Source organism: Eretmochelys imbricata, chromosome 14 (genome assembly GCF_965152235.1).
Source record: "Eretmochelys imbricata isolate rEreImb1 chromosome 14, rEreImb1.hap1, whole genome shotgun sequence".
In the NCBI taxonomy this organism is placed as follows: Eukaryota; Metazoa; Chordata; order Testudines; family Cheloniidae; genus Eretmochelys; species Eretmochelys imbricata.
In genome coordinates, this window is record NC_135585.1 from 55,442,955 (window position 1) to 55,456,794 (window position 13,840).

The following is a 13,840-nucleotide window of genomic DNA, read 5'->3' on the forward strand; positions in this document are numbered from 1 at the left end:
GAGCTCAGATGGGAGGAGAGAGGGGAGAGGAAGAAGAAATGACAGCAAGAGAGAAGGGGGTGAACCAAAGCCTCCGTCAATGGAAAGATCCTCACGGACACCCATCCAGCCCAACACAAACCTATACAGCCATCGATCACCATATCATACACCCATCCAGCCTCGCAACTATCATCATACTCACCGTGTCCCATTGCTCACAATGCCACCTGGCCACACATCTACCCATGAATCCCCCAAAATACCCATCCATCCCCACACACATCCACCCACCCTACCGTCTGTATGTCCATCCTTCCATCCATCCCCACACAAATCCACCCACCCTACCGTCTATCCGTCCACCCCCATATATGTCCATTCCTCTATCCATTCATTACCATCGTCTCCATCCATCCATCCATCCATCCCCATACAAATCTATCCATTCAATTAACCTGCCCAAGACACATTGATCCAGCTGTCTGTCTATCCATCTATCCATCCATCCCCATCCACACTCCTCTCTCTACCCATTGAGTGGCCGGCAATCTGCTTATGGAGGCTGGAGGATTGGAAGTGTCTTCCTGGGAAGGTCCTGGTCCAGTGGTCGGCGTTTCTGACACTGCAAAGCAAAGGGGGTGGGAAAGGGGCTGGTACCCCGGGTCCAGCTGCTGACCTGTGACGGCGTCGGTGGAGACGGGGCCCAGGCGCTTGCGGCCAGAGATGCCATAGAGGTTGAACTTGTATCGGCGGGAAGGTGTCAGGTTAGCGACAGTGATCGTGCGGGATGCCCCGTCCACGGGCAGCGCCTGGGGGTTGCCCTCCGCGTCCTTGTACTGGAGGAGGAAGGAGTCGAAGGTCCCCTCCTCCACGGTCCAGGAGAGCAGGGCGGAGTCAGGGGTGACATCAGAGGCTGAGAGCTCCCCCAGGCTGGGCTGGGGGGCAGGTTCCTCCTCCCGCGGTGCTGCGGCTGGAACAGAGAGAGAGGGGTGAAGGGCATGGCTAGGAGGAGCAGCTCGTTGGGTCCTTGGGGGCCAGGTTATTCCTAGGCCAGAGGGGATCAGCAGAGAGGATTAGCGTGGAGAGGGTGCAGGGAGCCCCACAGACTGGCCCCAGGACACAGACAGATGGACGGGGCATGTCTGCAAAGGGGATCCCACATTCCTGGGTCCTCCGCAGCCATCCCTCCCCATGGAGGGGTCGGCCCAGAGTGACTGGCACAAACCACAGGCAGAGCTGAGCTGAGACGGGAGGAGAGAGGGGGAAGGAAGAACAAATGAGAGAGAGGGAAGGGGGTGAACCAAAACCACCACCATCAACGGAAAGATCCCCATTGACACCCATCCAGCTCCAGACACTCCTCCATCCATCCCTCCATCGCTATACACATCCCTCCCTCCATCCACCACTGTACCATCCATCCATCCATCCATGCATCTACCAATCCATCCCCATACACAGCTATCCCTCCCTTTGTCCCAACACACATCCACCCACCCACCCACCCACCCATCCATCCATCTACCAATCCATCCATCCATCTACCAATCCATCCCCATACACAGCTATCCCTCCCTTCGTCTCAACACACATCCACCCACCCATCCATCCATCTACCAATCTATCCATCCATCCAGCTATCCATCCATCTACCAATCCATCCCCATACACAGCTATCCCTCCCTTCGTCCCAACACACATCCACCCATCCATCCATCCATCCATCTACCAATCCACCCATCCATCCCCATACACAGCTATCCCTCCCTTCGTCTCAACACACATAGAATCATAGAATCATAGAATATCAGGGTTGGAAGGGACCTCAAGAGGTCATCTAGTCCAACCCCCTGCTCAAAGCAGGACCAATCCCCCATAGTTGCCCCAGATCCCTAAATGGCCCCCTCAAGGATTGAACTCACAACCCTCGGTTTAGCAGGCCAATGCTCAAACCACTGAGCTATCCCTCCCCCTGATTCACCACCAACAGCCCCCACCTCATTTCCCTAAACTTTGATCATAGAGTATTTTTATAAAGGCCTCATACTGGGCTTATTGAAATACATCTCCTGGATAGCAATGGTACCAACTCCACCTGAAGCGCCGAAAATCAATATTCGTTTCCCATCCACCCATCCATCCATCCACCCATCCATCTACCAATCCATCCATCCATCCATCCATCCATCCATCTACCAATCCATCCCCATACACAGCTATCCCTCCCTTCGTCCCAACACACATCCATCCATCCATCCATCCATCTACCAATCCACCCATCCATCCATCCATCCATCCATCCACCAATCCATCCATCCATCCATCTACCAATCCATCCCCATACACAGCTATCCCTCCTTTCATCTCAACACACATCCATCCATCCATCCATCTACCAATCTATCCCCATACACAGCTATCCCTCGATCTTTCTCAACACATATCCACCCATCCATCCACACCCTCTATCCATCCACCCACCCACCAACACCCCTCTGTCCAGCCATGTGACTACATAACCTTCTCTCTCTCTCCATCTGTTGAATGGACATAGACAGGTTATGGAAGCTGGAGACTGGGAAGCGTCATCCCAGGAAGGTCCTAGCCTAGTGGCCAGCAGCCCTGCCACACTGCAAAACAAAGGGGGGGTGGGTGGGGAAGGGGCCAGTGCCCGGGAGCAGCTGCTGACCTGTGACGGTGTCGGTGGAGATGGGGCCGAGGCGCTTGCGGCCGGAGATGCCGTAGAGGTTGAACTTGTATCGGCGGGAGGGGGCCAGGTTGGAGACGGTGACTGTGCGGGATTCCCCATCCACGGGCAGCGCCTGGGGTTTGCCCTCCGCGTCCTTGTACTGAAGGAGGAAGGAGTCGAAGGTCCCGGCTTGGACGGTCCAGGAGAGCAGGGCGGAGTCGTGGGTGACGTTGGAGGCCGAGAGCTCCCCCAGGCTGGGCTGGGGGGTGGGTTCCTCCTCCCGTGGCACCGCGGCTGGAACAGAGAGAGGGGGGTGAAGGGCATGGCCAGCAGGAGCACTTGCCGGGTCCTTGGGGGAGCCGGTTATTGCCAGCCACAGGGGATCAGCAGAGAGAATTAGCAGGGGAGGGGGCAGGGAGCCCCAGGGACCGGCCCCAGGACACAGCGGATCCTGCTGCTGGGAAGGAGACCTGGGGACAGACAGTCGCACGGGGCATGTCTCCAAAGAGAGTCCTGCATTCCAAGGTTCCCCGCGGCCATCCCGCCTCCATGGAGGGGTCGGCCCAGAGCGACCGGCACAAAACTCGGTGAGAGCTGAGCTCAGATGGGAGGAGAGAGGGGAGAGGAAGAAGAAATGACAGCAAGAGAGAAGGGGGTGAACCAAAGCCTCCGTCAATGGAAAGATCCTCACGGACACCCATCCAGCCCAATACAAACCTATACAGCCATCGATCACCATATCATACACCCATCCAGCCTCGCATCTATCATCATACTCACCGTGTCCCATTGCTCACAATGCCACCTGGCCACACATCTACCCATGAATCCCCCAAAATACCCATCCATCCCCACACACATCCACCCACCTTACCGTCTGTATGTCCACCCTTCCATCCATCCCCACACAAATCCACCCACCCTACCGTCTATCCGTCCACCCCCATATATGTCCATTCCTCTATCCATTCATTACCATCGTCTCCATCCATCCATCCATCCCCATACAAATCTATCCGTTCAATTAACCTGCCCAAGACACATTGATCCAGCTGTCTGTCTATCCATCTATCCATCCATTCCCATCCACACTCCTCTCTCTACCCATTGAGTGGCCGGCAATCTGCTTATGGAGGCTGGAGGATTGGAAGTGTCTTCCTGGGAAGGTCCTGGTCCAGTGGTCGGCGTTTCTGACACTGCAAAGCAAAGGGGGTGGGAAAGGGGCTGGTACCCCGGGTCCAGCTGCTGACCTGTGACGGCGTCGGTGGAGACGGGGCCCAGGCGCTTGCGGCCAGAGATGCCGTAGAGGTTGAACTTGTATCGGCGGGAAGGTGTCAGGTTAGCGACAGTGATCGTGCGGGATGCCCCGTCCACGGGCAGCGCCTGGGGGTTGCCCTCCGCGTCCTTGTACTGGAGGAGGAAGGAGTCGAAGGTCCCCTCCTCCACGGTCCAGGAGAGCAGGGCGGAGTCAGGGGTGACGTCAGAGGCTGAGAGCTCCCCCAGGCTGGGCTGGGGGGCAGGTTCCTCCTCCCGCGGTGCCGTGGCTGGAACAGAGAGAGAGGGGTGAAGGGCATGGCCAGCAGGAGCAGCTCGTTGGGTCCTTGGGGGCCAGGTTATTCCTAGGCCAGAGGGGATCAGCAGAGAGGATTAGCATGGAGAGGGTGCAGGGAGCCCCACAGACTGGCCCCAGGACACAGACAGATGGACGGGGCATGTCTGCAAAGAGGATCCCACATTCCTGGGTCCTCCGCAGCCATCCCTCCCCATGGAGAGGTCGGCCCAGAGTGACTGGCACAAACCACAGGCAGAGCTGAGCTGAGATGGGAGGAGAGAGGGGGAAGGAAGAACAAATGAGAGAGAGGGAAGGGGGTGAACCATAACCACCACCATCAACGGAAAGATCCCCATTGACACCCATCCAGCTCCAGACACTCCTCCATCCATCCCTCCATCGCTATACACATCCCTCCCTCCATCCACCACTGTACCATCCATCCATCCATCCATGCATCTATCACCTTACCCACCTGGCCCTTCTGGTTGACAATGCGACCTAGCCACAGAGTTATACATACACATCTATAAATCAATCTCCCAAAACACCCATCCATTCCCACACCCACCCACCCACCCTACCATCTGTACGTCCATCCATCGATCCTCATAAACATCCATCCACCCTACCGTCTGTACATCCATCCATCCATCCCCATACACATCCATCTACCAGTCTGTCCTTCTGTCCATCCCCATACACATGCACCCAGGCACGCATCCATTCACCAGTCGCCATGCACGCCTGCCCACCAGTCCGACTGTCCAGCCATCAGCTACACATCTGCCTACCCCCCCATCCATTTGACCATCCCCATATATATCCATTCTTCTTTCTATTGACCCATTACCATCCCCTCCATCCATCCATCTCTATCCACCCACAAAGACATCCTGTTAATTCATCCATCCATCCCTATACAAATCTATCCATTCACTCAACCTGCCCCATGCACATCCATACAGCGGTCTGTCTATCCATCCATCCCCATCCACACTCTTCACTCTACCCATAGAGTGGCTGGCAATCTGCTTGTGGAGGCTGGAGGCTTGGAAGCGTCTTCCTGGGAAGGTCCTGGCCCAGTGGTCGGCATCCCTGACACTGCAAAGCAAAGGGGGCAGGAGGGGACAGAGCCGGCGCCCCGGGTCCAGCTGCTGACCTGTGACGGCATCGGTGGCGACGGGGCCTAGGCGCTTGCGGCCAGAGATGCCGTAGAGGTTGAACTTGTATCGGCGGGAGGGGGCCAGGTTGGTGACGGTGACCGTGCGGGATCCCCCGTCCACGGGCAGCGCCTGGGGTTTGCCCTCCGCGTCCTTGTACTGGAGGAGGAAGGAGTCGAAGTCCCCAGCCTGGATGGTCCAGGAGAGCAGGATGGAGTCGTGGGTGACACCGGAGGCCGAGAGCTCCCCCAGGCTGGGCTGGGGGGCGGGTTCCTCCTTCCGTGGTGCTGCGGCTGAAACAGAGAAAGGGGGGTGAAGGGCAGGGCCAGCAAGAGCAGCTCGCTGGGTCCTGGAGGGTGGGGTTATTCCTAGGCCAGATGGGATCTGCAGAGAGGATTAGCAGAGGAAGGGTGCAGGGAGCCCAAGGGACTGGCCCCAGGACCGGCCCCAGGACACAGCCGGATCCTGCTGCTGGGAAGGAGAAAGAGAAGGGGGTGATCCAAAGCCACCATCAATGGAAAGATCCCCATTGACACCCATCCAGCCCCAGATGCTCCTCCATCCATTTCCCCATCACCATATGCACCTGTCCCTCCATCACCATACGCACCCATCCCTCCATCCATCCATCCATTCCTCACTACACCATACGTCCATCCATCCATGCATTTATCACCTTACCCACCCAGTCTTTCTTGCTGACAATGTGACCTAGCCACAGAGTTACACAGACACATCTGTAGCCACCTTCCTGTATACAGAGCTATAAAATCCCTCCTGGCCAGAGGCAACATCCTGTTACCTGTAAAGGGTTGAGAAGCTCAGCTAACCTGGCTGGCACCTGACCCAAAGGACCAATAAGGGGACAAGATACTTTCAAATCTTGGGGTGGGGGGGGAGGCTTTTGTTTGTGCTCTTTGTTTACAGGGTTGTTCTCTCTTGGGACTGAGAGAGGCCAGACAGAAATCCATCTTCTCCAACCCATCCTAACCCAAGTCTCCGATATTGCAACCAGTAGAGGTAAGCCAGGCAAGGCAGATTAGTTTATCTTTTGTTTTATGTGAATTTTCCCTGGGTTAAGAGGGAGGTTTATTCCCGTTTTCTGTAACTTTAAGGTTTTGCCCAGAGGGGGATCCTCTGTGTTTTGAATCTGAATACCCTGTGAAGTATTTTCCATCCTGATTTTACAGGGATGATTTTTACCTTTCTTTTTTTTTTTAATAAAATCCTTCTTTTAAGAACCTGACTGATTTGTCCATTGTTCCAAGATCCAGGGGTTTGGATCTTTGATGATTTTGATGACCAGTTGGTTAGGATATTATTCTCAAGCCTTCCCCAGGAAAGGGGTGTAGGGCTTGGGGGGATATTTTGGGGGAAGACGTCTCCAAGTGGGCTCTTTCCCTGTTCTTTGTTTAATTTGCTTGGTGGTGGCAGCATAGGGTTCAAGGACAAGGCAAAGTTTGTACCTTGGGGAAGTTTTTAACCTAAGCTGGTAAGAATAAGCTTAGGGGGTCTTTCATGCAGGTCCCCACATCTGTACCCTAGAGTTCAGTATGGGGAAGGAACCTTGACACACATACACATCTACAAATGCATCCCCTAAAATACCCATCCATCGCCACACACATCCACCCACTCTACCATCCATATATCCATCCATCCTTCCACAAACACATCCACCCACCCTTCTATCCCTCCATCCCTCTCTATATATCCACATTTCTCTTTCTATCCATCCATTATCATCCCCTCCATTCATCAATCCCTCTATCCATCCATCCAACCACATCGAAGCACTCCATCCATTCCTCCGCACACACCCCCATCCATCCCCATACACACTCATCCATTTGTCTATCACCATACCACCTGTCTGTCCAGCCACCTATGCATCCATCACCATATGCAACACAGTCCTTATGGCTGCCAGTATCACCTGCCAAAAGGGTTACACGTACATACACGTACACCTCAATGCGTGCATCTCCAAAAACAGACATCCATCCCCATACACATCCTGCCCACCTGCCTGTCCCTTCGTCCATCCCCATAAACATCCGCCCACCTGCCCATCCACCCATCCATCCCCATACACATCTACTCCTCTATCTATCCGACCATCCCTTCCATCCATCCATCCACCCCTGCAGACAGCCATTCACCTACCTTTGTATTCATCCATCTGTCCCCATACACATCTGTCCATTCACTCAACCTGCCCCATAGACATTCACCCATCCACCCACCCATCCCCATCCACACTTTTCTCTCTACCCACTGAATGCCCGCAGTCTGCTTCTGGAGGTTGGAGGTTTGGAAGAATCTTCCTGTGAATGTCCCAGCCCAGTGTTTGGCGTCCATGTCACGCTGCAAAACAAAGGGGGTGGGAGGGAAGGGGCCAGCGCCCCCGAGAGCAGCTGCTCACCTGTGACGGTGTCGGTGGAGACGGGGCCGAGGCGCTTGCGGCCGGAGATGCCGTAGAGGTTGAACTTGTATCGGCGGGAGGGGGCCAGGTTGGCGACGGTGACCGAGCGGGATCCCCTGTCCACGGGCAGCGCCTGGGGTTTACCCTCCGTGTCCTTGTACTGGAGGAGGAAGGAGTCAAAGTCCCCAGCCTGGATGGTCCAGGAGAGCAGGGCGGAGTCGTGGGTGACGTCGGAGGCCGAGAGCTCCCCCAGGCTGGGCTGGGGGGCAGGTTCCTTCTCCCGCGGCGCCGTGGCTGGAACAGAGAGAGGGGGATGAAGGGCGCAGCCAGGGTGGGAGGCAGCTCACTCAGTCCTTGTGGGCCTTCATTATTCCTAGGCCAGAGGGGACCTGCAGAGAGGATTAGTGGGGGGAGGGTGCAGGGAACCCACAGACCGGCCCCAGGACACAGCCGGATCCTCCTGCTGGGAAGGAGAGCTGGGGACAGATAGACGGACGGGGCATGTCTGCAAAGAGCATCCCACGTTCCCCGGTTCCCCACAGTCATCCCGCCTCCGTCACAGGGTTGGCCCAGAGTGACCAGCACATACCATGGTGATGGCTGAGCTGAGACAGGAGGAGAGAGGGGGAAGGAAGAACAAACAACAGAGAAAGAGAAGGGGGTGAACCAAAGTCACCAACGTCAATGGAAAGATCCCCATTGACACCCATCCATCTCCGGACATTCCTCATCCATCCCTCCATCCCCATACACCCTCATCCATCCATCCATCACCATACACACCATTCCATCCATCACCATACACATCCATCCATCACTACACCGTAGGTCTATCCATCCATGCATCATTCACCTTACCCACCTAGCCTTTCTTGCTGACAATACGACCTAGCCACAGAGTTACACAGACACATCTACCACTGAATCCCCTAAAACACCCATCAATGCCGACACACATTGACCCACCCTACCGTCTGTACGTCCATCCATCCATCCATCCATCCATCCATCCATCCATCCATTCACAAACACATCCACTCATACTTCTGTCCATCCACCCGTGTACACATCTGCCTCCCTTTCTATCTGTAAGTCTGTCCATCCATCCATCCGCATGCACATCCATCCACCCTCCAGACAGCCATCCCCATTCATATCCGCACACCCACTCATCCATCTATCCATCCACCCCTGTAGACAGCCATTCATCTACCTTTGTATTCATTCATCCATCCCCATACGCATCTGTCCATTCACTCAACCCGCCCCATAGACGTCCATCCATCCATCCCCATCCACACTCCTCTCTCTACACATTGAATGGCCGGCACTCTATTTCTGGATGCTGGAGACCTGGAAGCATCTTCTTGTAAAGTCTCGGCCCCGTGGTTGGCATCAGTGTCACCCTGCTCACCTGTGACGGCGTCGGTGGAGACGGGGCCGAGGCGCTTGCGGCCGGAGACGCCGTAGAGGTTGAACTTGTATCGGCGGGAGGGGGCCAAGTTGCCGACGGTGACCGTGCGAGATCCGCCATCCACAGTCAGTGCCTGGGGTTTGCCCTCCGCGTCCTTGTACTGGAGGAGGAAGGAGTCGAAGTCCCCGGCCTGGACGGTCCAGGAGAGCAGGGCGGAGTCGTGGGTGACGTCGGAGGCCGAGAGCTCCCCCAGGCTGGGCTGGGGGGCAGATTCCTCCTCCCGCGGCGCCGTGGCTGGAACAGAGAGAGGGGGGTGAAGGGGAAAGCCAAGGTGGGGGATGGCTCACTGGGACCTTGGGGGGCCAGGTTATTTCTAGCCAGAGGGAATCTGCAGGAAGGATTAGTGGAGGGAGGGTGCAGGGAGCCCCAAGGACTTGTCCCAGGACACAGCCAGATCCTGCTGCTGGGAAGGAAAGCTGGGGACAGACAGAGGAACGGGGCATGTCTGCAAAGAGGATCCCACATTCCCAGGTTCCCTGCAGCCACCCCACCTCCGTGGGAGGGTTCAACAGAGAGCGATCGGCACAAACCTCAGTGAGAGCTGAGTTGAGACAGAGGGAAGGAAACAGAAACGAGACAGAAAGAAAAGGAGGTGAACCAAACCCACCAATGCCAACGGATGACACCCATGCAGCCCCAGACACTCCTCCATCCATTCCTCCATCTCCATACACATCCATCCATCCATCGGTCCAACACTATACCATACGTTCATCCATCCATGCATCTATCACCTTACCGACCCTGTCCTTGTAGCTGATAATGCAACCTAGCCACAGAGTTACAAAAATACAGGTACCCATGAATCCCCCAAAACACCCATCCAACCACTCTACTGTCTGTACGTCCATTCATCCATCACCAGACACGTCCACCCAGCCTTCTGTCCATCTGTCCATCCACCACTTGCCATACACACACGCACCAGTCTGTCTGTCCATCCATTCCCCTATGCATCCGCTCACCTGCCCGTCCATCCATCCATCCATCCATCCATCCATCCATCCATCCATCCCCCTACACATCCACCCACCCACCCACTCATCTGTCCATCCCCATATATATCCATTCTTCTATCTATCCATCCATTACCATCCCCTCCATCCGTCCATACATCCATCTCTATCCACCGTCATAGACAGCCATCCATCTACCTATTAATTCATCCATCCACCCCATACACATCTATCAATTCATGGAGGCTAGGTCCATCAATGGCTATTAGCCATTGTCCCTAGCCTCTGTTTACCAGAAGCTGAAATGGGCGACAGGGGATGGATCACTTGGTGATTCCCTGTTTTGTCCATTCCCTCTGGGGCACCTGGCATTGGTCACTGTCAGAGGACAGGATTCTGGGCTAGATGGACCTTGGTCTGACCCAGTAGGGCCATTCTTATGTTCTTATCCATTCACTCAATCTGTCCTACACACATCCATCCAGCTGTCTGTCTATCCATCCATCCATCCACGCATCCATCCCCATCCACACTCCTCTCTCTACCCATTGAATGGCCGGCAATCTGCTTGTGGAGGCTGGAGGATTGGAAGTGTCTTTCTGAGAAGGGCTCGGCCCAGTGGACGGCGTCTCTGACACTGGAAAGCAAAGGGGGCGGGAGGGGACGGAGCCGGCACCCCTGGGTCCAGCCGCTGACCTGTGACGGCGTCGGTGGAGACGGGGCCAAGGCGCTTGCGGCCGGAGATGCCGTACAGGTTGAACTTGTATCGGCGGGAGGGGGCCAGGTTGGTGACGGTGACCGTGCGGGATCCCCCGTCCACGGGCAGCGCCTGGGGTTTGCCCTCTGCGTCCTTGTACTGGAGGAGGAAGGAGTCGAAGTCGCCGGCCTGGACGGTCCAGGAGAGCAGGATGGAGTCGTGGGTGACATCGGAGGCCGAGAGCTCCCCCAGGCTGGGCTGGGAGGCGGGTTCCTTCTCCCGCGGTGCCGCGGCTGGAACAGAGAGAGGGGGGTGAAGGGTGCAGCCGGGGTAGGGTCAGCTCTCCAGGTCCTTATGGGGCCGGGTTATTCCTAGCCTAATGGGATCTGCAGAGAGGATTAGTGTGGGGGAAGGTGCAGGGAAACCACAGACCAGCCCCAGGACACATCCAGATCCTGCTGCTGGGAAGGAGATTTGGAGACAGAGAGATGGATGGGACATGTCTGCAAAGATGATCCCACATTCCCAGGTTCCCGGCGGCCACCCCGCCTCCGTGGAGGGGTTGGGCGAGAGCAACCAGCACAAACCACGGTGAGAGCTGAGCTGAGACAAAAGAGGAGAGAGAGGGAAGGAAGAACAAATGAGAGAGAAAGAGAATGGGGTGAACCAAAGTCACCGTCAGTGGAAAGATCCCCACTGACACAAAATCATCCCCAAGCACTCCTCCATTATCTGCATATACACCCATCCATCCATCCCTCCATCTCCATACATACCAACTCATCCATCCACCCCCATACCATATGTCCATCCATCCATACATCTATCAACTTACACACCCTGTCCTTATTGCTGAAGATCCTTTCATGGCTTGAGAACTGCTTAAAAGACAGGGAACAAAGGGTAGGAATAAAGGGTCCATTTTCAGAATGGAGAAGGGTAACTAGTGGTGTTCCCCAAGGGTCAGTCCTAGGACCATTCCTGTTCAACTTATTCATAAATGATCTGGAAAAGGGGTAAACAGTGAGGTGGCAAAGTTTGCAGACGATACTAACCTGCTCAAGATAGTTAAGACCAAAGCAGACTGTGAAGAACTTCAAAGAGATCTCACAAAACTAAGTGATTGGGCAATAAAATGGCACTGAATGACCGGAACCCAGCTTGTGGAGGCCGGGGGCTTGGAGGCCTGGCCCTGTGGTCGGCATCCCTGACACTGCAAAGCAAAGGGGGCGGGAGGGGACAGAGCCGGCTCCCTGGATCCAGCCGCTGACCTGTGACGGCATCGGTGGAGACGGGGCCAAGCCGCTTGCGGCCAGAGATGCCGTAGAGGTTGAACTTGTATCGGCGGGAGGGGGCCAGGTTGGTGACGGTGACCGTGCGAGATCCCCCGTCCACGGGCAGCGCCTGGGGGTTGCCCTCCGCATCCTTGTACTGGAGGAGGAAGGAGTCGAAGTCCCCGGCCTGGACGGTCCAGGAGAGCAGGGCGGAGTCGTGGGTGATGTCGGAGGCCGAGAGCTCCCCCAGGCTGGGTTGGGGGGCGGGTTCCTCCTCCCGCGGTGCCGCGGCTGGAACAGAGAGAGCGGGGTGAAGAACGCGGATGGGATGGGAAATGGCTCACTGGGGCCATGAGGGGCTCGGTAATTCCTAGCCAGAGGGGATCTGTAGAGAGGATTAGCAGGGACAAGGTGCAGGGAGCCCCAAGGACCGTCCCCAGGACACAGCTGGTTCCTGTTCCTGGAAAGGAGAGCTGGGGACAGAAAGATGGACGGGGCATGTGTGGAAAAAGGACCCCACTTTTCCGGGTTCCCCGCAGCCAGCCCACCTCCATGGACGGGTTGGCCCAGAGCGATCAGCACAAACCTCAGTGAGAGTTGAGCTCAGACGGGAGGAGAGGGGGAAGGAAGAACAAATGAGAGAGAAAGAGAAGTGGGTGAACCAAAGTCACCAACATCAATGGAAAGTTCCCCGCTGACACCCATCCATCCCCAACCACTCCTCCATCTGTTCCTGTACACACCGATCCATCCCACACATATCTACCCACCTTTCCATCTGTCCATCCATCCATCCACCCCCATACATCTCTACCCAGGTGTGATGAAGTGGGACTGTTCTTAATGTTTCCTCTGAATAGTGTGGGGGTGCCTCAGTTTCCCTATGCAGTTCTTAAGTATCTAGGGGGTGGGATAAGGGTGTACAATCATTGCAGAGCCCTGGAGGGCAGGTGTGTGCAGGGGTCTGGACACAGAGAATGGCCGACACCCTGTTTCCTGGCAACTGATGGCCTGGGCTCTTCCCCCCTGCAAGGTGAGAGCTAAAGGGTTGGAGAACAAAGGAATCAGGTGACCACCTGGTCCGGAAAGGGACAAAGCCCAGAGGAGGAGGGGCTGGAGGGAGTTTCAGTTTGGGGCTGGCTGGAGACATGGAGTGAAGGGCAGACGGGGTTGTCAGGCTCACTGCCCCCCAAAATGGACCCAGCTGAGGGGTCCTGTTCTCTGCACCTACAAGCTCTGTGTTAGACCCTGTTCCTGTCGTCTAATAAACCTTCTGTTTTACTGGCTGGCTGAGAGTCCGTCTGACTGCGGAGTTGGGGGGCAAGACCCTCTGGCTTCCCCAGGACCCCGCCTGGGCGGACTCGCTGTGGGAAGTGCACGGAGGGGCAGAGGAGGCTGAATGCTCTGGGGTCAGACCCAGGAAGGTGGAAGCCCGGTGAGCTGTGCGTCCTGCAGACAGGCTGCTCACAGGGAGGAGACTTCCCCAGAGTCCTGCCCGGCTTCGTAGGGAGCAGTTCCCGAGCATCGCCCAGGGACTCCGTGACACCAGCCTTCTATCCTTCCCTCCATCCACCCCCATACATATCTTCCCACCTGCCCATCCATCCATCCATCCCCATACAAATCCA

General features: G+C 56.1%; 1 protein-coding gene across 1 annotated transcript in view; it reads right to left on the reverse strand.

Moving 5' to 3' along the window:
* TNXB (tenascin XB) overlaps nt 1-13,840 on the reverse strand; it is an 86,410-nt gene that overhangs the window by 56,519 nt on the left and 16,051 nt on the right. Inside the window, exons 14-21 of the mRNA XM_077832828.1 lie at nt 12,210-12,503; nt 10,938-11,231; nt 9,226-9,519; nt 7,812-8,105; nt 5,386-5,679; nt 3,922-4,215; nt 2,672-2,965; nt 659-946 (exon numbers count right to left, since the gene is read on the reverse strand). Of these exons, the coding sequence (XP_077688954.1) occupies nt 659-946; nt 2,672-2,965; nt 3,922-4,215; nt 5,386-5,679; nt 7,812-8,105; nt 9,226-9,519; nt 10,938-11,231; nt 12,210-12,503 (2,346 nt within the window). The remainder of the gene's footprint in view (nt 1-658; nt 947-2,671; nt 2,966-3,921; nt 4,216-5,385; nt 5,680-7,811; nt 8,106-9,225; nt 9,520-10,937; nt 11,232-12,209; nt 12,504-13,840) is intronic.